This window comes from Syngnathus acus, chromosome 3 (genome assembly GCF_901709675.1).
Source record: "Syngnathus acus chromosome 3, fSynAcu1.2, whole genome shotgun sequence".
Lineage (NCBI taxonomy): Eukaryota > Metazoa > Chordata > Actinopteri > Syngnathiformes > Syngnathidae > Syngnathus > Syngnathus acus.
In genome coordinates, this window is record NC_051089.1 from 20,927,753 (window position 1) to 20,949,179 (window position 21,427).

At 40.5% G+C, this 21,427-nt stretch overlaps 1 protein-coding gene across 6 annotated transcripts in view; it reads right to left on the reverse strand.

Moving 5' to 3' along the window:
• LOC119120426 (golgin subfamily B member 1-like) overlaps positions 1-21,427 on the reverse strand; it is a 47,828-nt gene that overhangs the window by 3,857 nt on the left and 22,544 nt on the right. Inside the window, exons 3-11 of one of the 6 annotated variants that reach the window (XM_037247305.1) lie at positions 21,075-21,243; positions 14,617-14,721; positions 9,590-14,478; positions 3,355-9,250; positions 3,032-3,105; positions 2,219-2,246; positions 1,351-1,497; positions 983-1,099; positions 572-666 (exon numbers count right to left, since the gene is read on the reverse strand). In XM_037247305.1, the coding sequence (XP_037103200.1) occupies positions 572-666; positions 983-1,099; positions 1,351-1,497; positions 2,219-2,246; positions 3,032-3,105; positions 3,355-9,250; positions 9,590-14,478; positions 14,617-14,721; positions 21,075-21,107 (11,384 nt within the window). In that variant the 5' untranslated portion in view covers positions 21,108-21,243. Of the gene's footprint in view, positions 1-571; positions 667-982; positions 1,100-1,350; positions 1,498-2,217; positions 2,247-3,031; positions 3,106-3,354; positions 14,479-14,616; positions 14,722-21,074; positions 21,244-21,427 lie in introns of those variants that run through there. The other 5 variants (XM_037247304.1, XM_037247307.1, XM_037247308.1 and 2 more) reach the window with 5 other exon arrangements.

Below are 21,427 nucleotides of genomic sequence, written 5' to 3' on the forward strand. Positions count from 1 at the left end.
CGAACTTCCCACTCTCTCAGCCAATGTGTCAAGTGTTATTTTACAATACAATACCCACCCCACCTTCTTGTTATTCCTTGCCAACTGTGGGACCATCGAGAAGCACAAAGCTGCTCCAAAAATTCTCAGCCTTCTTGGTGTTAATGACTTGCTTGAAGCACTAGGGAATTGAGTTACCATTCTCTGTGGCTGATTGGTACATTGGCTAGTGCTCTGTGCTAAGAACCAAACAAAACACCAGGTACGATTCCCAAGTTGTGCGGAAAGTAACACGTAAGGGTTTTTTCCCCCCATCTTAAGGGAATGATGATTGACGGACTGACTGACTGAGAAGCCATGATGGAAACACTTTCAAAATAACGAGGACGGAGGGACGGACAATTATATTATGAATAAGGACGTGTTTGTAAATAAAAAAAAATGTTTGTTTAGTTTTGCAAATTTTGTTTGCTGTTTTTAAATTTGTGTGTTTTTTAATTTGTTTTCGCAATTACTTTTTTTGTCTGTTTAGATATTTCTTTCTGTGAATTGAACTTCAGGGCCACTGTAATCATCTGTGATGTGACCTCACCTTTCTCTGAGCTGGTCAACTTCAATTGTTTGAGCAACAACTGTGCTGTTCTTTTCCCGAGGACCTCCGGGAGCCACCTGTGCTTCAACTGCACCCTAAAAGACAGGAATATACTACAATACTACAATTGTTTTCAGATTCAAAACAGCTTTAGCTAAAAATATAAAGTGGGAATTGCACAAACACTCAATTTATAGCCACCATGAGCATAATCTAAAAGCAGCAATGTAAATGACTGTGGTCACTCTCACTTGACCCAATGGCAGAAAATCTAACTGACAATTTACTATAGAGACAAAGGACATAGAAGTATTACGTCTTCAAAACTTGAAAATGAAAGACAATTCGTAACGAGCGACGTACACTATCTAAACAGAACAGTAAATACACGATCTTTTTGGGAAACGTTACCTGGGTCTGGCCTTGGCTTTCCAGCCAGCGGCATCGATTTTGGGTGTCCCTCAGGGTTTGGGACATAGCACTAAGCTGGGCGGTGACAGCACCCTTCTCCTCCATTGCTTGCTGTAGCTGTGGATGGGGACAAGAACATAAGAGGTTTGCCGCTCCGTTATTAATTCAGAAGACCAAACAATGTGGTAAAACATTTGCAGCACAACACAAAATGAAAAATATGGTAGGAAGGTTAGTTCACATTTGAAACATTAATATTACTCATATTTTATATCAGTTTATCAGTAAACCACCAATCATGTTACCCGTCCTAGCAATTAGAATAGTATGTAGAGGTGAGTTGTGTTGTGTCATTAACTGTTTCAAACCTTTGAGTTAAGTTGCTGAAAGTACTGGTCTCGTTGCTGGATGTCATACAAGCAGAGTTGCAGCTCTCTGTGCAGCTGGACCCTCTCTGCTTCCAATCGACTCACCGCCTCTTCCATTTCCTTCTGGCTTATCGGATTCACCGTTTCCTGATGATTATCCACAAATATTAACGGTGATGAATGGTTAACCATATTAAAAAGTAAACTTGTAACACAATAGAGGCCTTGTATTATTGAATCTCAAGGACAAAATAAAAACTTTCATTCAAATGTTGCAAGTGGTACACTTCAGAAAGTCCCTCAATTTCCCATTATTGACTATCACAAATAGTTTAGGGATCAAGCTGGATACATGATGTTACAAAAAGCCAGCTGCACACTGAGCGACAAGGCTGTATATGACTGAGCTGTCGTGTAGCGCGTGTTTTGACGGTTCTACAACTGTGGATGAAATGGCAAAGCTTTGGTAAATATACACGGGACCGAGCGTTGCATGTATTACGCTGATTACATTCAAATGAATGGGAGCCATCCCCGCCATTTCATATATATTAATTATTTCAACTTTATTCTCACCCAAGTCCTCTTCCTCTAGCAACTTGTTTCTATACTGACACCAAGTCTTTTCGTGGATTAAAAAAGGTGATACAGTACAGCATATTATATAACGAGACTTAGAGCGCAATACAGGATTGTACATTTCACATCACAATGAGTCCTTATGCTAAATCAGTCAATAAGTTGTCCAGCTGTCTTTTTTTTTTTTTAGATGATTAGGTCTTATTCCAAAGCATCACACAGTTTGCACAATGTGCATCATCCCTTGGAGAAAATGCCAGAGTCAGAACGTGAAAGTATACAAATTTACCTTGACTGGTTGTGTGTCTCTTTCAGACCTGCAAGCAGTAAAATAGCATTAATTTGTTGAAATTTCTTTGACTTTGCTCCAGAAGTGTCAAAATATGATCACTATTATGAAGTGTACAACAGGGGTTAAATGTTGTAAACATGCTGGTAAATGAAGCTGAATAAACACAGACTTGATAGCTTTGTTTTTGATGGCGGTTATCCACAACTGTTTACGATTAAACTATTAATATTAAAGGGGACTAAACCTTTTTTTGCAAGAGTATCTTGTATGTACCAACACTGCTCAAAACACAGCACTCTGATTACTATTGCATTGGTGGAATAAGAATTAAGTTTGAATTAAGTCGCGGGCATGCTGGCCTATGCCAGCAGTCATCGAGCAGTAGGCGGGGGACACCCTGAACTGGTTGCCGGCCAATCGCAAGGCACACTGAGACAAACAAGCATTCGCACTCGCACTCACACCTAGGGACAATTTGGAGTGCTCAATCAGCCTATCAAGCATGTACTTGGGATGTGGGAGGAAACCGGAGTGCCCGGAAAAAACCCACGGGGGCCCGGGGAGAATATGCAAACTCCACACAGGGAGGGCCGGAGGTTGAATGGAACCCTCACCCTCCTAACTGTGAGGCGGTCGTGCTAACCAGTGCGTCACCGAGCCGCCTATCTCAAAACTTTTAAAGTAAAAAAGCATCAGATAATGAAGATATTCATATTTTAAAAGTTTTGACAGCATAGCGTTATTCCTCTTTACAAACACACATTAAACACAAGCATTTCAAACAGACACATCTATTAAGTCTACTTTTACCTTTGAAGAGCAGTTTCATTTGGCAAATTGCTGGCTTCTTTTTCAGGTGTCAGTCGAGGCTGCAGCTCTTTCATCTGCAAGAGAAGCAATAGTAGACCAACAGCTTGTTGTGAAAATGGATCTTCAAATCCCATCAAACACTATGTATTATGGGCAGCAGCTGATGTGCATCACATCCTAACACCATGCAAGAAGTACCAATAGAACGTTGAAAAAAGCAAATTTGACTCAACCCTCACGTGCTTATGCAAAAGGAAACAATGTAGCAACATTGAAGTGCAAGTCACAGCCAAAATCAAACCACTGCTGATGACATGACTTACCACCCCATGCTTTTCAATATGGAAAGTACTTCCTTTTGACTTTGTCTCACTCATTGTCCTGACAGTGTTTAGGCCTGACTCTTGCCTGGACTCAACCACTTTTGTCGCTTCTGCCAACTCATCAACCAGCCTGTCACGATCATTTTGGAGACTGGCAATGGACTTGGAGAAAGCAGACAGTTGTCTGCTATAGGTGGAATTTTCCAGGATAACCCGCTTCAGTTGTTTTTCCTTTTCTGAAAAAGCCTTCGTTAGCTCGCCAAGCAACTTGTTCAGCTCTGCATGAGTATCTTTGCTCTCCAAAGCTCTTAATTTGTGAACAAGGATCTCCCTTTCTTTGGTAAACATGGCTACATCAGATGTAGCATCCTGGAAATGGCGCTCAACTTTGTTCAGAGCTGCCCGAGTGTCTCTGAGCTCTCCATCATACCTGCTTCGCAAGACCTTGAAGTCTTCAACGTGCTGGTCACGGTCATTCTGCAAAGCAGCCATGGCTTTACAAAGGGACTCATTTTGAGCCTTTAGATCTTTATTTTGCCGTTGGGCCTCCAACAATTGTTGCTTTGATTCCAGCAGACCCTTTGCAAGCTTTTGCTCAGCCCTCTGTCGTTCAGTCGTCATTCGGTCCACTTCGTGTTCAGAGGCATCCAGTTCAGTAGTGTATTTATCATCTGAATGTGTTAGTTTTTTGTCAGTTTCATTTTCAAGCAGGTCCATTTGTTTCGTTATGTCAGCAATTTGAGCTTCCTGTGAGAGAAGTTTTTGCTGAAGATCAATACATTCAGCAGTTTTAGCCGCCACAGTTCGCTGCAGATCAGCAATAACTTTGTCTTCATTTGTATCCTTCTGACTCGCTATATCATTTTGCAGTTTTGCCACCTGTGTTTCAAGTTTAGAAACATCTGCCTTCAAAGTACAACTCATCTCTATTTTGTTTTGGAGCTCTGACAAAGCTTCTGTGTGCTGTTTTTCAGCTGTCGTGTTTTGGTTTTCAAGATTTTGTATAACATCCTCCCGCTTTTTTAGCAAAACTTTCAACTGATTGTCCTTTAAGGATAAAACCTGGTTCAAATCCTCTCTGTAATGAATGAGTTGGGCCCTGAGCATCGCGTTCTCAGAATTTAGGTCATCCATCTGATGTAATAATTTCTTAATTTCTTCTTTAAGGCCTCTGGTTGTGCCACCATTATCAATCGAGTTCTCTACATGTTTAAGTTCTAAATGACTCTTTGCCTCGAGTATTCTGTATTCAGACATCAATTGTTCTTTTTCCCTCTGTGCAGACACCAGTGACATCTTGACTTCCTCCATCTTCGCTGACACTTGCTCTTTTTCCTGGCCTGACCTGTTCAAGCTAATTTGCAGACTTCTGACTTTGGCCTGAAGTTCTCTGAATTCTTTAGTAGCCTGTTCCCTTTGGTGTTGTAAAGTTCTTAACCTGTCCTCATAGATAGCTTCTTGGGACTGACAATTAGCCTGAAGTTGCTCAATATATCCTGACATATGGTCATCCCTACAGGACAAGAGAGAGGAGATCTCGGCATCTTTGCTTTGAAGTAGGCTTTCCAGTTGAAAGGAAATTCCTTTTTGGTTCTCCAGTTCAGCCTGCACCTTGTCATTCTCAGCCCTCAAAACAAGCATCTCAGCGTCCAACTCAGCATTAATCTTTTCTGTCAAGTTATGAAGATGAAAATGAGAAATCTCATCTTTGTTGGCAATCTGCATTTCAAGAACACTTCTATCTTGGTCTACTGTTTTAACTTGAGCACTGAGTTCATTTAACTGTACAGTCAAAGGTTCGACAGTCTCATTGAGATCGGCATTGCTAGCACTCAGAATCAAGATTTCCCTCTGATGAGAAGCAGAAGCAACTGAATATCCATTAAGCGCACTCTTCAGTCTTGAATTAATTATTTTAAGTTCATTCACCTCTTTTTCACACAATCGCATATCCTCCAGTAATTTTTTCATTGCAGAACCTTGTTCCATGAGCTGGTTATCTTTCTCCTGCAAAGCATTCTGATACAAATCATTCCAAAGTTTTGTAGCATTTGCCCCATGAGGAGTGGATGATAAAGCAGACAGTTTTGCTTCATTAGTCTCAAATGCTCGCTTTAGATTATTCATCTTCATAGCTTGAGAGTCCATTTGTCGCTTTAGTTCAGTAACTCTTCGACTGTCGCTAATATCTAAATTCTTTAGATCATCCATTTGTTTCTGTAAAATAACGTCATTGTTTTTAAATGAGTTTAGCTGTTTTTCAACCGTAGCTTCCTTTAATTTTGTTTTCTCTGTGAGCGAATCTTCAGATGGAACATTTACTCGATCTAGCTTAAGGTGGTCTCTTTCCTGAAGCGTACCAGTTCTCACTGTGGCCTCCTGGATGTGAGACTTGGCTTCACCTTCTTTGTTTTGCTCTTCAACTTTTTTCATGGTTTTCAAAGAATTCTCTAAATGCAAAATGTGCTCTTGATATTTAATGCAGTTTTGTTGCAACTGACTTATTTCCTGATGCTTTTCTTTTAGAAGCTCTTGCAGTTCTTTATTGGTGTTTTTTGACCCCTCCTTTTCTCGCTGCACAGCCTTGAGTTTTTCCTCAAAGTCTTGGATTAATTTTAGATGTCCATCCTGTTTTTCTTGGCAAAGTGTGTCATTCACCTCTTTGCTAATTGCAAGCTGGGAAGACAGCTGAATGTTTTGAGCTTGCAAAGCACTGATGGATTCAGACAGTGAATCAATTCTTTTAGAATTGTTGAGGACCACAGTTTCCAGGTACTCGTTTTCATTTTTCACTCTGTCTGATGATTCTTGAACATTTTCTAGCTCCTCTTGCAGAAGACACTTATCATCTTCTAAAATTTTAACCTTCTCATTGAGACTAATTGTTTCTAGGATGTGCTGATTCATCATGGCTTGAAGCTCAATAATGGCATCCTCTTTTACTTGCAGCTGCACTTCATGACTACTGTGTATTTTTTCAAGTCTTTCAGAAAGAAATTTATTTTCTTTCAGTAAAACCTTATTGCTTTCAAGTTGAGCCATAAATTCAGCGTTCTGGGCCTCAATCTGGGTAATCAACAAATCTTTCTCACTTAATGTCTCATCAAGTTTAAGTTGCACGTTCTTTGCGTGAGATTTTGATTCCATGCACTGTTTTGAATCACTACCATTTAGCTTTTCAGTCAGTTCTCTGTTTTTAACATGCATATCTGCAATATTATCTTTGCAAGCCTCCAGTGAAGACTTCAGTTGTTGAATTTTGGCCTCGCAGTGCTGATTTTTGTTAGTCAGCTCAAATATTGCTATCCTGTGGGTTTCAATGATTTCGACCAGTTCTTTTTTAATGGTGTCATTTTCTTGCTGCAGTTCTTCAATTATGTGCTGTTTCTCTTCTGAAAAAGTCTGCATTTTTTCTTTAAGTGTTTCATGTTCTTCCTCTACTTGTCTGGCTTGGCCGTGCATAAATACCATCTCAGTCTCACATTTGAGCAATTTTCGGAGGGCTTCCTGTCTATCACTTTTGGCTCCTTCCAAATGTTGTCTCATCTTGTCCATTTCAGTACCAACATTCTCATATGCTTGTAAAAGGGTCTCATAGTCTTGTTCAAGTTCTGAATGCCTTGATTTCCATTTGGTCAGCTCCTCCGTCTGAGAGTCTTTGAGAGATTCTAGCTGGCAGGAAAATGCTTGCTTGTGCTGTGTGATATTCTCTATGGTTTGCTTCAAGCTTTCACATGCGTCTGATAGACTACAATTGTCATTAAGGACACGATCAACTTCAGAGCTTAGCTTCTCTTTATCAGTGTTAACAGATTTCATATCTATTTCAAGGACTACATTTTGTTGTTTTAGCCTTGAAAATGAGGATTCTAGGGCAAGGCATTCAACTTCTTTGGCATTGATTTTTGATGACAGATTTCCAACTTGTTCTTTCAATGATGCATTTTCCTTCATGAGTTCTTTCCTTGAGACTAAAGCTGCTTGAAGTTTCTTAGTTAGTAGGGTCATTTTATTATGATTATCCTGATTATTTACTTTGCCACAATCTTCTTGAGATTGATGAAGTTGGTCAATTTCCCTTTTCATGCTCATAGTGGAAATGTCATGGTTTTTACTTATCTGCTGCAATTGTAGTTGAAGTGCAGCAATCAGCTCATCCTTTTCTGATATTGCAGACTTATCTTCATGTTTTGGAACTGTTTTTAAGTCTTCAGCACATCTGTCAACAGTGTTTACTGCATCTTTATTTACATGTTCTTCCTTGATGGACACTTCAGCAATCTCTTCATACATCAGCTCTTTGACATGCTTGCACTGGTTCAGCTGAGTATGGAGCGTGTCTAACTCTATCTTGAGTTCATCAATTAGTCTCAAGGCATTTACATTGTCTATATTCAACGATACCAAATTTGTTTCTTTTTCAGTGTAATCTAACTGTGGTTTTTCAAGCATACTCGTCAAACTGGACTCCTTCTCACACAGCCGTTGCTGTGCCTCTGCCAAAACTCTCTGGATGGTTGACACTTGATCCAAATGAGTCTTGTTTTCTTCCATTGAATCTTGAAACTTTACTTTATTTGTTTTCAGCTGACCTTGCTCTATTATCCTGTCAGGTTGGGAATTAGAAGCCTGAGTCTCTGATTTTTCCTCCATCAAGATGAGAGCCTTGTCTTTAATTTCCAATTGGGTTTGCAATTTTGAATGGCACTCTCTCTCGCTCTCTGCCAGAAAAATCTTTAAATCTTGCACAGTTTCATCCTTCTCCTGAACAAGCTCTCTTAAAATCTTTAATTCATCCAAATTAGACAATGAGGTTCTCTGGAGTTGCTCCAGTTCGCCAAGACTCTCATTATATTTGAACTGGATGGCAGTGAGCTCATTTGGCTGCTGACAGTGTTGCTTCAAGAGTGCCTTATAGTTATCTTTCAGTTCATTTAATTCTTTGGTTAACTGTTTCTCATTTTCTTGAGCTCTCTGTAGAGTCTCTTTACGTGCTAGTAATGCAGCCTGGATCTTTTTTTGCAGCAGTGCCTTTTCTTGCTTCATTTGTGCAAGCTTGTTCTCTAACACATCAGCATTATCATTGGGGAAAGCTTTGTCTTTAGACAGATTTTTATGTCCTGTGATTTTATTCTGATGCTCTTCCACATATTCTATCAGTCTCTTTTCTTGTTCAAAACTATTCTGTTGCTCAGCAGCACATGCCTGAAGATGTTGGATTTGGACACATTTCTCATTGAGTTGTTGCAATATTTCTGTCAAGCAACTCTCTGTTTTGCTTTCTGACGAGTGAAAAAAGTTTTTTTCAGATTCAAGTTGCTCAGCAAGTTCTTCAGTTTGCATTTTGTGATAATGGATCTCCCTTTCTTTACCAAAGCATTCCTTTTCAAGGAAAGAAATCCTTTCATCAAGCACTTTTGCTGCAGACTGAGCTTGTGTTGTGGTTTCCACTAATTTGTCTTGTAAACATGAAATATCATTGTTAAGATCGTCACATTTTTTTTCAGACTCTTCATTTTTTTTCAACAGATCCTTTCGAATAATGAGAGACACTTGAAGTTTTTTCTTCACTGTATCTTTTTCTTTAGAAATGTTTGCTATCTCACATTTTAGGTCACTGTTTTGTTTTAGCAGCTCAAGTTTTTCTGAGTTCTTAATTTCATTCTCCCTTAGGGTACATGAATTATGTTCTTCTAGCTGGAGGAAAATCTCCTCATACTGCTTAATGGATGTGTCGTAATCTTGTTGTATAATCGCTAGTTGTTTTGATAAATGGTCATTTTCCTCACCAAGTTTCACTCTTTCATTTAAGGCAGACTCCATGACTTGGGAAATTGTTGCATCCTTTTCTTTTAACTGCTGACTAAGCCCAATAAGTAATTCTTTTTGCTGACTTATCTGAATGGTCATGGAGTTGATTTGATCATCTTTTATTTTAAGTTCCCCGTGTAAAGACAAGTGTTTCAGAGAAGCTTCTGGCGATTTGTCTTCCTCAGTCTTCAGCTGAGTTTGTAAATTCTCTATTGTCTTCTGTAAAACAAACATTTCTTGACTTTTTTCATAATTACTCTTATTTTCTTCATCAAGGGCAGCTTGCATTTTTTGAAAATCTGCTATAGTAGTATCAAACTTGTTTTTCAAAGCATCTACCTCAGAGTAAAGAATGGCTTCAACTTGTTTTATCATTTGATGCAAATGTGATTTGTCCTCATGCGAAGTGACGGATATGGCGTCAGCACCACTGAATTTTGCTACAAGCTGTTCTAACTCAAGTTCCACAGCCTTAAGAGCCTGCTGCAAAGTTTTGTTCTCGTTATCCTTTTCCTTGACTAATGCCATGACCTTTTCAAGTTGTATCCTAGAGGTTGATGCCTCAAATTCTCTTGCACTGAGAAGATCAGAACCTTTTTTAATAGCGGAGAATGCTTCAGCCAGTTTGTCTTGCAAATTGTCTAGGTCCTGTTTCAAAGCATTTACCTTCACATCTTTAGATGAAATTTCATTTTCAACATGATTCAATTGTTCTACAAGTAGTGCCTTATCATGTTTTTCTCTATCTAGGACAAGCAGCCACTCTTTTTCAGTGTCCTGCAGCATTTGGTCCATCTTATGAATACTATCTTTCAATTGAGAAATTTCCTCATCTTGAGCACTAACCTTGGTTTGGAGGCTCTCCTTGTCATACACCATTTGCTGGATGCTTTCACTTATGCTGCTGGACTGCTGCTCCAACTGAACCTTGGGGTCCCCCTTGGATTCACAAATTTGATGATGTAGCTTCTCCAGCCCTTCCTTTTCTGCAAGAAGTTTCCTAATATCCTCAACTAAGTGTATATTTTCATTGTTGACAGCTGTGAGGGCGCTGTGGTGCTCTTTTCTTGACAAACTAATCTCTTCATTCAGCTTCTTATTTTGCAGTTCTAGTTTCTGCATTTCAGAAATAAGATCAGATGTATGTTTGGCTTGGGCTGTGTACTGATTGTTAATTGCATGTAAAGCCATTTCTCTCTGTTCCAGGTTCTCTGTCAATGCATTCATTTGGCCCACAACTTGAAGATGTTGAGCTCTTAGTTTTTCAATTTCAACAGTCAAATGAGAGACATTTGCTTGATGAGAGGCAAATGCTTCATCCTTTTCTTTTGACAACTTGGAATTCAGGTTCTGTGTCTTCTCAAGTTTATTTTGGATTAAGGAAAGCTCATTTCTCAAAGTTTCTATGGTGGTCTTTGCTGTGTTGTGTTCATCTGATAAAGTCTTTAGGCTCAACACTTCATCAGTCCTTTGGGACAGCTCCTTTCTCATATCCTGCAAATCCTCCAAATTGGCTGCATATTTTTCTTGCAGGTTAATGAGGGCACTTTGTTTTTCTTCAGCTGATGTTTTGTGGTTGGAAGCATCCGATGACAGTATCTGTATTTGATTTTGTAATTGTGACATTAACTCTGTGCTTTCGACAAACTGACCTTTGAAAAGCAAGAACTCATCGGCCGTTCTCTGTAAACCTTGAAGAGACTGTGACTGGTCCATAAGACGAAAGTCTCGTTCTTCCAAGGCTTTTTGAAGATTTTTTGTTTCTACTATCTGCATTTGGAGGATGCTCTTAATCTTAAAAGACTCTTCTTCAAGGTGTGAAAGCTTTTCTTTTAAGATCTCACACTCTTTTTCTTTGTCTTGAAGACTAACATTCAAATTTTCATTCACAAGCGTGACATTTCTTTGATCTTCAAGACTAGGCTGCTCTTTTTTCTCTAATATATTTTTTAAAGTTGTTGATTCTGAGGTAAGACTGTGGATTTGACCTCTAAATTTGCAGACAGAATCTCCAAGGTCTGTAACTTGGACTTTCAAACTAAACATTTCATTATCTTTCAGTTTCAACTGCTCCTCCTGCTCAGATATCCTACTTTCAAGTTCTTTCAGGGAATCATCTTTATCTTGGATGGTTAAATTAAGATGTTCCTTTTCTGACTGTGTAGTTTTGAGCTGGAGTTCACTTTCATTAACTGCTTTTTTTAGATGTGCAAGTTCTTCATGTGCTTTGGAAAGCTCTACACAAGATTTCTGAAGCTCAGATTTCAAGCTTACATTCTGATCATTTAGGGCTTGAATTGCATCTTTTAAATCAGTTACCTCAGCTTTCATCAGTTCATTCTCTTGTCTTAGTTGACAATTTTCAAAAGTAAGCGTCTCCACAGAATCCTTGAGATTGGTAATTTCAATCTGCATCTCTTCTACGCTGTTATTCATGGCTGCGAGCTGACTCTCAAGTTTGATCATGGATTGAGTACGTTCATTGAGCTCTTCTTGCTGGTTTTCAAAATCATTTGTTAGGTCTTTTAACATGTGGTCCTTTTGTTCTAACTGTTGCTTTGTCTCTAAGCTTTCTTGCCTGACTGACTCAACCTCACACTGCATTTGCAACACAAGGTCCTTCTGGAGCATGACTTCATTGTGGTGAACAATACATTCATCTGATTTTTGCTGAAGCATTGTGTCCTTCTCCATTAGCCCTGTCTTTAGGACGGAGCCCTGTTCTTGAAGCATAGAGATGGTGTCCTGCAATTGCAGTTGTTGGATATGCTGGGCTTCTAAGAGTGATTTTCTTTCTAACAGGGTTTCTTCTTTCTCAACCATAGAGAGTTTCAACTGATTTATCTGAATTTTTAGGTCATTTACTTGCTCTTGCAATGTTTGAATCTGTTGTTCCCTTTCACTCAGTGTTTTTGAAAGGGTATTACATTCATTTGTTTTCTCAAGCAAACATACTTTGTTAGAGATTTCCCTTTCCTGGATGACCTGTTTTGTGTTACTTACGGAATCAATAAGATCATTTCTTTCATTCAGAAGATCATTGATTATCTTCTTATCATTTGTGTTTTGTTCCTCAAATTCAGATTTCTGTTTTCTGAGGAGACTAATCTCGGTTTTTAATTGACAAGCCAATGCATTGTTCTCTGACACCTCTTTTTGTAGTCGTTCATTATCTTCGGTTAGACTAGTTACATTCATGCTAAAACTGGAGTTCTGCTCAAGAGTGGCTTTGAGTTCTGTATCAAGGTTTGAAATAATATGTGTTTTCTTGTCAAGTTCATTTTCTATGGATTTTAAAACTGCATGAAGTTGTTGGCTTTCTGACATGATTGTGTGCATTTTACTTTTAAGGGTTCTCAGCTCGGTTTCCCTGGAGTTTGCTTCTGTTTTGAGTTTTCTGGATTTTTCTTTCATTTCATTGATTTCGTTTTTGAGAGCGTTCATATTATTGTTTGCATCATCAAAGTCATCTTTGTGTTTTTGGCAGTGCTGTGCCATACTTTTCATCATCATTTGTTTTTCTTCAAGATCCTTGCAAAACTGCGAGCGTTCCGTATTTAGTGATTCAACTTCCTCTTGGAGCTTACGTACAGATTCCTTATGGAAAATAATCTCACTCTGCAAACCATGACACTCTTCCTGTTTTTCCTTCAAAGTTGAATCCTTCTCCAATAGCCCAGACTTCAGACTGCAATCTTGTGCTTGAAGAAGAGTCAATGTTTCTTTAAGTTGCATTTGATCAATTTTTCGGGCCTCCAGTTCTGCTTGAAGATCAGAGGCAACCTGGTGGTTCTTTTCTATGGTAACGCGCAACTCATCTGCCTCAGAAATGTGGCTCTGCAGTTGCCCTTGCAGTTGTGTGATGATGTCCTCCTTTTCCCTGAGTAACCGGTTGAGGTTACTACATTCTTTTGTTTTGGCCAGGACAACCTCATTGTTTGAGAATGTGTGTTGTTCAAGATCTTTTTTTAAATCAGTAGCTTGTAAAATTAAATCTTCTTTATTTTTTTCTAATTCATGAATCATACTGCTGTTTTGGAAATATTGTGATTCTAATGTGGATAACTTTGCATGCAAAGAATCTCTTTCGAACTTGATTTCTGAAATTGTCGCAACCTTTTCAGTTACTTCTAATTCAAGTCTTTCATTTCCCTTTGTTAAGTTTTGTACTTGTCTCTTTAAATTGTTGTTAAGTTCGAGGACAGATGTAATCTTTTCATTAAATTGGTTTTCATTCAGATTCTGTACTTCAAGGTTTTCAGTGAGATTTATAAGCTTTTCTTGCAACTGTTCTTTCTCAGTCTCCATGTGTTTTAAGAGATCCTTCATTTTTGAGACATTTTCAATGTTGTTATCAAGTTCTTTGCGCAACTTCTTATTTTCAGATTCCCTGACCTGTAATTCTGCATTATAGCTCTGTCGCTCATCCTTTGCCTGTTCATCATTTGCCTTCAGTTGGTTTTCCAGCAATGTTATGATATCCTTATATTTCTCCGTCTCTTGTTGAACATTGTCCTTACTTTGTGCTCGTTCCTTTAATTCTTTGGACAACAGTTCCATGTCATGATTGAATTTTTCCACTTGGGATAGAAGTTTGTTCTTTTCATCCTTTATAGTTTTCAGTTCATTTTCATACATCTCTTCTTTTTGAAGAATATTTTTCTCATTGTTAGCATTTATTTCCTTGAGCCGCAACATGAGTTCATCAGACTCGTGTTGCCTTAGGTTAGCTAATTCCAGTTGTTCTTTTAGTGAAGAGATGAGTGTTTCACATCCAGAAAGCTGGACATGATGGCTCACAGTTTGTTTCTGAGTTTGAGATCGGAGGTCCTGAATAGTTTGTTTATCCTCTTTGGCCTGTTTGATTAGTTGGTCCATCCCTGCTACTTTAGATTTGCTTTCTTCTTTGGCCTTGTCTAATTCCATCCTAACATCCTTTAGATTCTCAACAAGCCCTGTAATCTTGCTATTAAGCGATTGCTGATCTGCAGTCTGCGAATCGCTAATAACTGTGACCTCTCGACCTGCTTTTGTCAATGTATTTTCTACTTGAATCAAGTTTTCTTCCTTGAGTCGAAGCTCTTCTTTGAGAACTGTAACCTGTTCTGAATACTCCAACATGGTGGTGTTGAGTGCTTTGTCTTTTTCCAACAGAGTATCTTTCAGACTATCAATCTCCCGTTCACAACTTTGAAGATCATGAATGAGTTGGGCCCTTTCTTCCAGGTGGGACGTGTTTAACTTGTCTAATTCCTCATTCGTTTGGTCAAGCTCAGTTTGTAATGTGTCTATGATGATGTCTTGCTTCTGACTCTGCAAAATAAACAAATAAATCAAACTTTTAGGTAAGACTGGGTAATTTCTACTTTATTTCACCAATAAAAGAGAAATGGAAACTTGGCAAAATTGGTTAAATATATCTAAAAAGAGATAGATTAGAGAGAAGCGCACCTTGTCTCTCAGCTCACTCAGCCTCTGTGTGACATCAGTGACTTCTGCTTTTAACTCAGAGCAGAGCTTCTCTGAGTTACTGCTTTTCTTGGAAACATTCTCAAGCTGAGTACAAGAAATAAGAGAATTAGACTAATTAATATCAAGCCAACAACACTAATACTGCCTAAAGCTGGGCATACATTGTCATAAGAAGTCGTTTAAAAAGGGACATACTATGAAAAATTTAATTTGAATTTGCTTTTAAACAAATACTTGAGTGTGATTTGAAATTTGAAATTAAAGAACCACGTAAAGTTTATCTGCCAAATTGAAAATGTGTCATGAGCAAGCCCTTCTCTGTTTCTGCACCACTGTTACGAAACAGCTAAGTTAAATGACTTAATTTTACCCAATGGATTGCCATAAACACCTCATGTCACCTTTTGAGGATACCCAACAATACCCAACCAGACGTTTTGCCGCTATCCCACTGAGGGGTGAACAATTGCTGAAGGTTGCAAAATGAACGTTCACAATCACAAATGTTTACAAAATATTTGCCAGATATTTGCCAAAAGTTTTTGTAGTTTTTTTTGTTGCAAGAAAATATTAAATACGTTCAAAATTCCCTTGGAAGAAGAAAAGTACAGTATAATTAATGTCTGGTGACCAAATGGCAAAACTTTGAGAAATGAAACGAAACCTGACAAAGGCAACATTTGCAAGCACTAACAATTGCCCACCACTCTGTGGGATAGGGGTTTAAAATGTGTGTGTTGAACAGCCTGCCGGAGAACCTCAGGGCTACAGAGAACGTTTATGTTCACTCACACTGTCACCTCCGGTGTCCCCCAGGGATCTGTACTCGGTCCTACCCTCTTCACTCTCTACATCAGGGGTCACCAACTCCGGTCCTCAAGGGCGCCAATCCAGCCTGTTTTAGATGTATCCCCCCTGCAACACACCTGATTCAAATAATCAGGATCGCTATCAGCCTTAATAGAGCTTGCTGATGAGCTGATCATTTGAATCAGGTGTGTTGTTGCAGGGCTGCACCTAAAACAGGCTGGATAGGCGCCCTTGAGGACCGGAGTTGGTGACCCCTGCTCTACATACTACCCCTCGGCAATATAATCAGGAAGTTCGGCATCTCATATCATTGTTATGCGGACGACACCCAGCTATACCTCAAACTTGACCCCCCGCCCTCCATAACCCAGCCTTCTCCATCTCCCTCATCCATCCTCTCCCTGTGTCTGGAGGAGATAAAGGCGTGGATGAATCTCAGCTTCCTGCAAGTTAACAGTGACAAAACCCAAGCCATGTTAATTGGCACTCCCCATCAGATCCATACCTGCCCAATAACAAGCATCTTATTCGCCGGTCTCACTATTCCCCTCTCAGCCACTGTCACCAACCTGGGTGTGAAACTGGACCCTCAACTCAACCTTGAGTCACACATAAAACACATCTGCAAAACCTCCTTCTTCCACCTCAGAAATATTTCCAAACTCCGCCCCACACTTACCCTGACGGATGCTGAGAAACTTGTCCACGCCTTTGTCTCCTCAAGGCTAGACTATTGTAACGCACTCCTCATCGGGATCCCTAGCAAGAGCCTCCAGAGGCTTCAGTACATTCAAAACAGCGCTGCTAGGATCCTGATGAGGGTGCGGAAAAGCAATCACATCACACCCATCCTCCGTTCTCTGCACTGGCTCCCCATCAAATTCCGAATTGATTATAAGATCGCCCTCCTCACTCACCATTGTATCCTCGGACATGCTCCCCCATACCTCAAAGAACTCCTTGCCCCAAAACCTGCCACCCGAAGCCTCCGCTCATCCAATTCACACCTTCTCCACGTTCCGAAAACCAAGCTGCGCACCATGGGCGACCGGGCCTTCTGCCATACAGCCCCTACACTGTGGAACTCCCTCCCCGACCACCTAAGAGCACCCCAATCCACTGACTCTTTCAAAACTGGACTTAAAACTCACCTCTTTACCTTAGCATTTCCGTAATTTCTCTCATATCTTGGTTGTCGTCCAGTTGTTTTACACTTGTCCTTGTTTTGTTTTCTTGTTTTTTATCTGCCATGTAGCACTTTGAGATTCCCCCGAATGTAAAGTGCGTTATAAATATAATTTATTATTATTATTATGTTTAAGAACAGCCTCAAGACCTACATTTTTAGACGAACTTTCAACTAATACAGTGGGGCAAAATACACTGCTCAAAAAAATTAAAGGAACAGTTTTTTATCAGGGTATGGCATGAATTCAATTAGAATTTTCTGTTAAGATTTTGGTCAGGTACGTGGCAGAAGGGGTTGTTAATCAGTTTCAGCTGCATTGGTGTTGATGGAATTAACAACAGGTGCACTAGAGGGGAATCAACGAGATGGTCCCCAAAACAGGACTGGTTTTGCAGGTGGAGGCCATTTCAAGTTCCTCCGTCTTGATCTTTTTTAACTGTTTTTCCACAAGTGTTGGCTTTAGCTAGTCATTATCACGACTGGGAGCATGAGGCGATTTCTTAACCCTCCTGAAGTTGCGCAGATTGTCCAACTCTTCCAGGATGGCACATTCATGCGTGCTGTTGCAAGAAGATTTGATGTGTCTCCCAGTACAATCTCCAGAGCATGGAGGAGATTCCAGGAGACAGGCAGTTACTCTAGGAGAGCTGGACAGGGCCGTAGATGGTCCTCATTCCATCAGCAGGACCGATATCTGCTGCTTTGTGCAAGGAGGAACAGGTTGAGCACTGCCCGAGCCCTACAGAATGACCTCCAGCAGGCTACTGGTGTGAACGTCTCTGCCCAAACAGTCAGAAACAGACTTCACGAGGGTGGCCTCAGGTCACGACGTCATGTAGTGTGCCCTGTGCTCATTGCTCAGCATCGTGGAGCTCGATTGGTATTTGCCATAGAACAGCAGAATTGGCAAGTCCGCCACTGGCGCCCTGTGCTTTTCACAGATGAGAGCAGGTTTACCCTGAGCACCTGTGATAGACGTGAAAGGGTCTGGAGAAGCCAAGGAGAGCGATATGCTGCCTGCAACATCATTCAGCATGACCGGTTCAGTGGTGGGTCAGTGATGGTCTGGGGAGGCATTTCCATGGAGGGACGAACAGACCTCTACAGGCTAGAGAACGGCAGTCTGACTGCCATTAGGTATCGGGATGAAATCCTTGCACCCATGGTCAGACCCTACGCTGGTGCAGTAGGTCCTGGGTTCCTCCTGATCCACAACAATGCCCGGCCTCATGTGGCAAGAGTATGCAGACAGGGAGACGAGACACAATACAGGCTGGAGGTTGACCTTCTGGCCACGTGGTGCAGGGACAACAACCTCCTGCTGAACGTCGACAAGACCAAGGAGATTGTTGTTGACTTCCGGAAGGGTCACGCCCAACACCTGCCGCTGACCATCGACGGTGCTGTGGTGGAGAGAGTGAGCAGCACCAGGTTCCTGGGGGTGCACATCAGTGAGGATCTCTCCTGGTCCACCAACACCGCATCACTGGCGAAGAAGGCCCAGCGCCGCCTGTACTTCCTTCGGAAACTCAGGCGAGCGGGCGCTCCTCCGGCCGTCATGACTACATTTTACCGCGGCACGATTGAGAGCGTCCTCTCCAGCTGTATTGCTGTTTGGGGTGGCAGCTGCACTGACTACGACTTGAAGGCCCTGCAACGCATAGTGAAAACGGCTGGTAAGACTATTGGTGCTTCTCTCCCCTCCTTGAAGGACATTTACACCTCCCATCTCACCCGCAAGGCGACCAAGATTGTGAGTGATGTGAGTCGCCCCGCTCACTCTTTGTTTGATCTTCTGCCCTCTGGGAGGCGGTACAGGAGCCTGCGCTCCCGCACCACCAGACTCTCCAACAGCTTCATACTCCAGGCTGTTAGGATCCTGAACTCGCTCCCCCTTTCTGCGTAGCGTCCTGTTCTTTGCGCTATGCTTACTGTCTGCTGTATGCACACTGGCTCGCTTTTGCTCCTCTTATTTATTGTGTTATTGGTTTATTATTTATTCATCGCTCATTTTATTTATTGTTACTTTTTATTTATTATTTATTGTTTGTGCCTTCTTGTTTTTATTTTGTGTCGTCTGCTTGTATGTCTCGTCACCGTGGGATAGAGGAAACGGAATTTCGGTTTCTTTGTGTGTCTTGACATATGAAGGGATTGACAATAAAGCTGACTTTGACTTTGAGTATCTGGAGGATGAAGGAATTGACACGATTGAATGGCCCTCACGATCACCTGATCTAAACCCGATAGAACACCTCTGGGACATAATGTTTCGGTCCATCAGACGCCGCCAGGTTGCTCCTCAGACTTTACAGGAGCTTGCTGATGCCCTTAGACAGATCTGGGAGGACATCCCACAAGACACCATCCGTCGTCTCATTAGGAGCATGCCGTGACGTTGTCAAGCATGCATACAAGCTCGTGGGGGCCACACAAGATATTGAAAATAATTTTGAGTTGCAGAAATTGAATTTAGGCAAAATGGACGAGCCGGACACATTTTTTCACTTTGATTTTTGGGGTGTCTATATACTGAGCCGTCTGTAGGCTGAAAACCTTTATTTCCATCAAAAGATGTGGCATCCTTTTGTTCCTGAGACATTAAACTGTCCATATACTAAGTATAGACATCCAACTGTTTTTTTTCACCATTGAAATCTGATGTGTTTTCAAAGTGTTCCTTTAATTTTTTTGAGCAGTGTAGTATTTAGTCAGCCACCAATTGTGCAAGTTCTCGCACTTGAAAGATGAGAGATGCCTGTAATTGTCATCATAGTTACACAGACGGCATTAAGGTCCTGACAGCTAAGTAACCGAAACATATAAAGTACCGTATTTTTCGCACCAAAAGGCGCACTGGATTATAAGGCGCACCCTCATTGAATTTTTTATTTTAGAAATTATTTCATATATAGGGCGCACCGGATTAAAAGGCGCATAAAATAGAAGCTATACTGCAACAAACTGAGGTTGACTAGGGTTGCGGTATGCATCCACTAGCCAATAACCAATAAGCCCTCTGTAAACAATCGCGTTTCTCAAACAATCTCCTATAAAATGATCAGAACTGACTAAAGTTCGATCTAACACTGGTACTGCTTACCTATGTTTCCCTTCCATATCGATCCGTAAATTTACTCGAAACATTAACAGAGCAGCCTATTTTGACATGAAATAGCCTTGTGCGTATAGCAGCTATTATTATAGCATTAGCCACCCGCAAACTCCCATGAGCCTCAGCTCGCAGACCCCCATGAGCCTCAGCAAAGTGTAAACAATCGCGTTTCTCAAACGATCTCCTATAAAATGATCGGAACTGACTAAAGTTTGATCTAACACATTGGTACTGCTTACCTATGTTTCCCTTCCATATCAATCCGTAAATTTACTCGAAACATTAACGGAGCAGCCTATTTTGAAATGAAATAGCCTCGCGGGTACAACAGCTATTCGGTGACGCCCCCTGACCACAGTTGCCGTAATGTTGGGAAGCGATGCGACCTTGTAATTTACTAGTCGTACTAAAACGTACTGAAACATTTTGGCAGAACACTCTGTACAACCAGTATGGATCAACGAATTCATCAATTGATCCATATATAAGGCGCTCTGCATTATAAGGCGCACTGTGTTTTTTTGAGTAAAATGTAAGTTTTTAAGTGCGCCTAATAGTGCGGACAATACGGTAGGTAAAAACCTTCCCTGACTAAAAGAACTGTTTAATATAGTCAACTTGAAAAAGACGGTATGAATCTTCACAAACACTTGGGATAGATACAAACACTTGGGACCCGTGACTCTCGTAAGGATGAGCAATTTGAAAAATGAATGAATGAATGAATATGTTCCATCTTTGTGTTGCTTCAATGTTCAAAGGTATGATTTTTCATGTTTTCATCATTTTAGTCTAAATCTAAGTCATCTGAATGGCTAGTGTGATGTCACCACATCAGTGAAAAGGGGTTTGAAGCCCTCCAACTCAAATAGAGTTGTAAATGTTAGCTTCGGCAATTACCTCAATGAGTTGTCAGCACTACCTTGTGCATCACAGAGCAATGCTCTTTAGTTTTTTTTTTATATCATCTGATATTATGGACACCTCTGGAAGACCCAGCTTTGTCAACGCAGCCAAATCTGTTTTCAAAACTTTGAAAATGATAATTTCTTGAGATGTTTTCTCACCAAGATGCTCTGTACTCACTCTCGGGATTATAAACTCCTTAAGGTTTTATTCTTAACCTTTATGTGTGTGTTTGCATGTGTGCTTGTGTGGCAGGGTCAATTCTTAGCCAGATAATCACTGAAGAAATTCATTTGTTTGAATGATTTACGTATAAAATGGCCTTAATTGATGGATGGGTTGGTCTTGTGCTGGAAAGAAATTTGATTTGCACAGTGCATATGCCCAGCTTTAGCTGAAAAAAATCCAAAACCTTACAGCTTGCTCAGTCTGAAGGAGTTTGTCAGACATCTCTTTGCACTGAATTCCTTTTTCACTCAAAGATTCTTTGAGGCTGTTGATGAGCTCCAGTTTTTCTGATGTCTTGGCTAAAGTGCTTTCCTTCTCAATGAGTGAGCTTTCCAGGCATTCCTGTGTGTCACTGAGCCTAAAAACAATCAATCAATCAATCAATCAATCATAACAGGTGACTCTTATCTTCCAAAATGAATAGTAATTACTAGGGGTGTAAATCGCGGGTTTTGTTACGATACGATATCATATCGATACAAAGAACCACGATACGATATTTGCCGATATCTTAAAGCCTGCTGTGATTCATTCACGATACA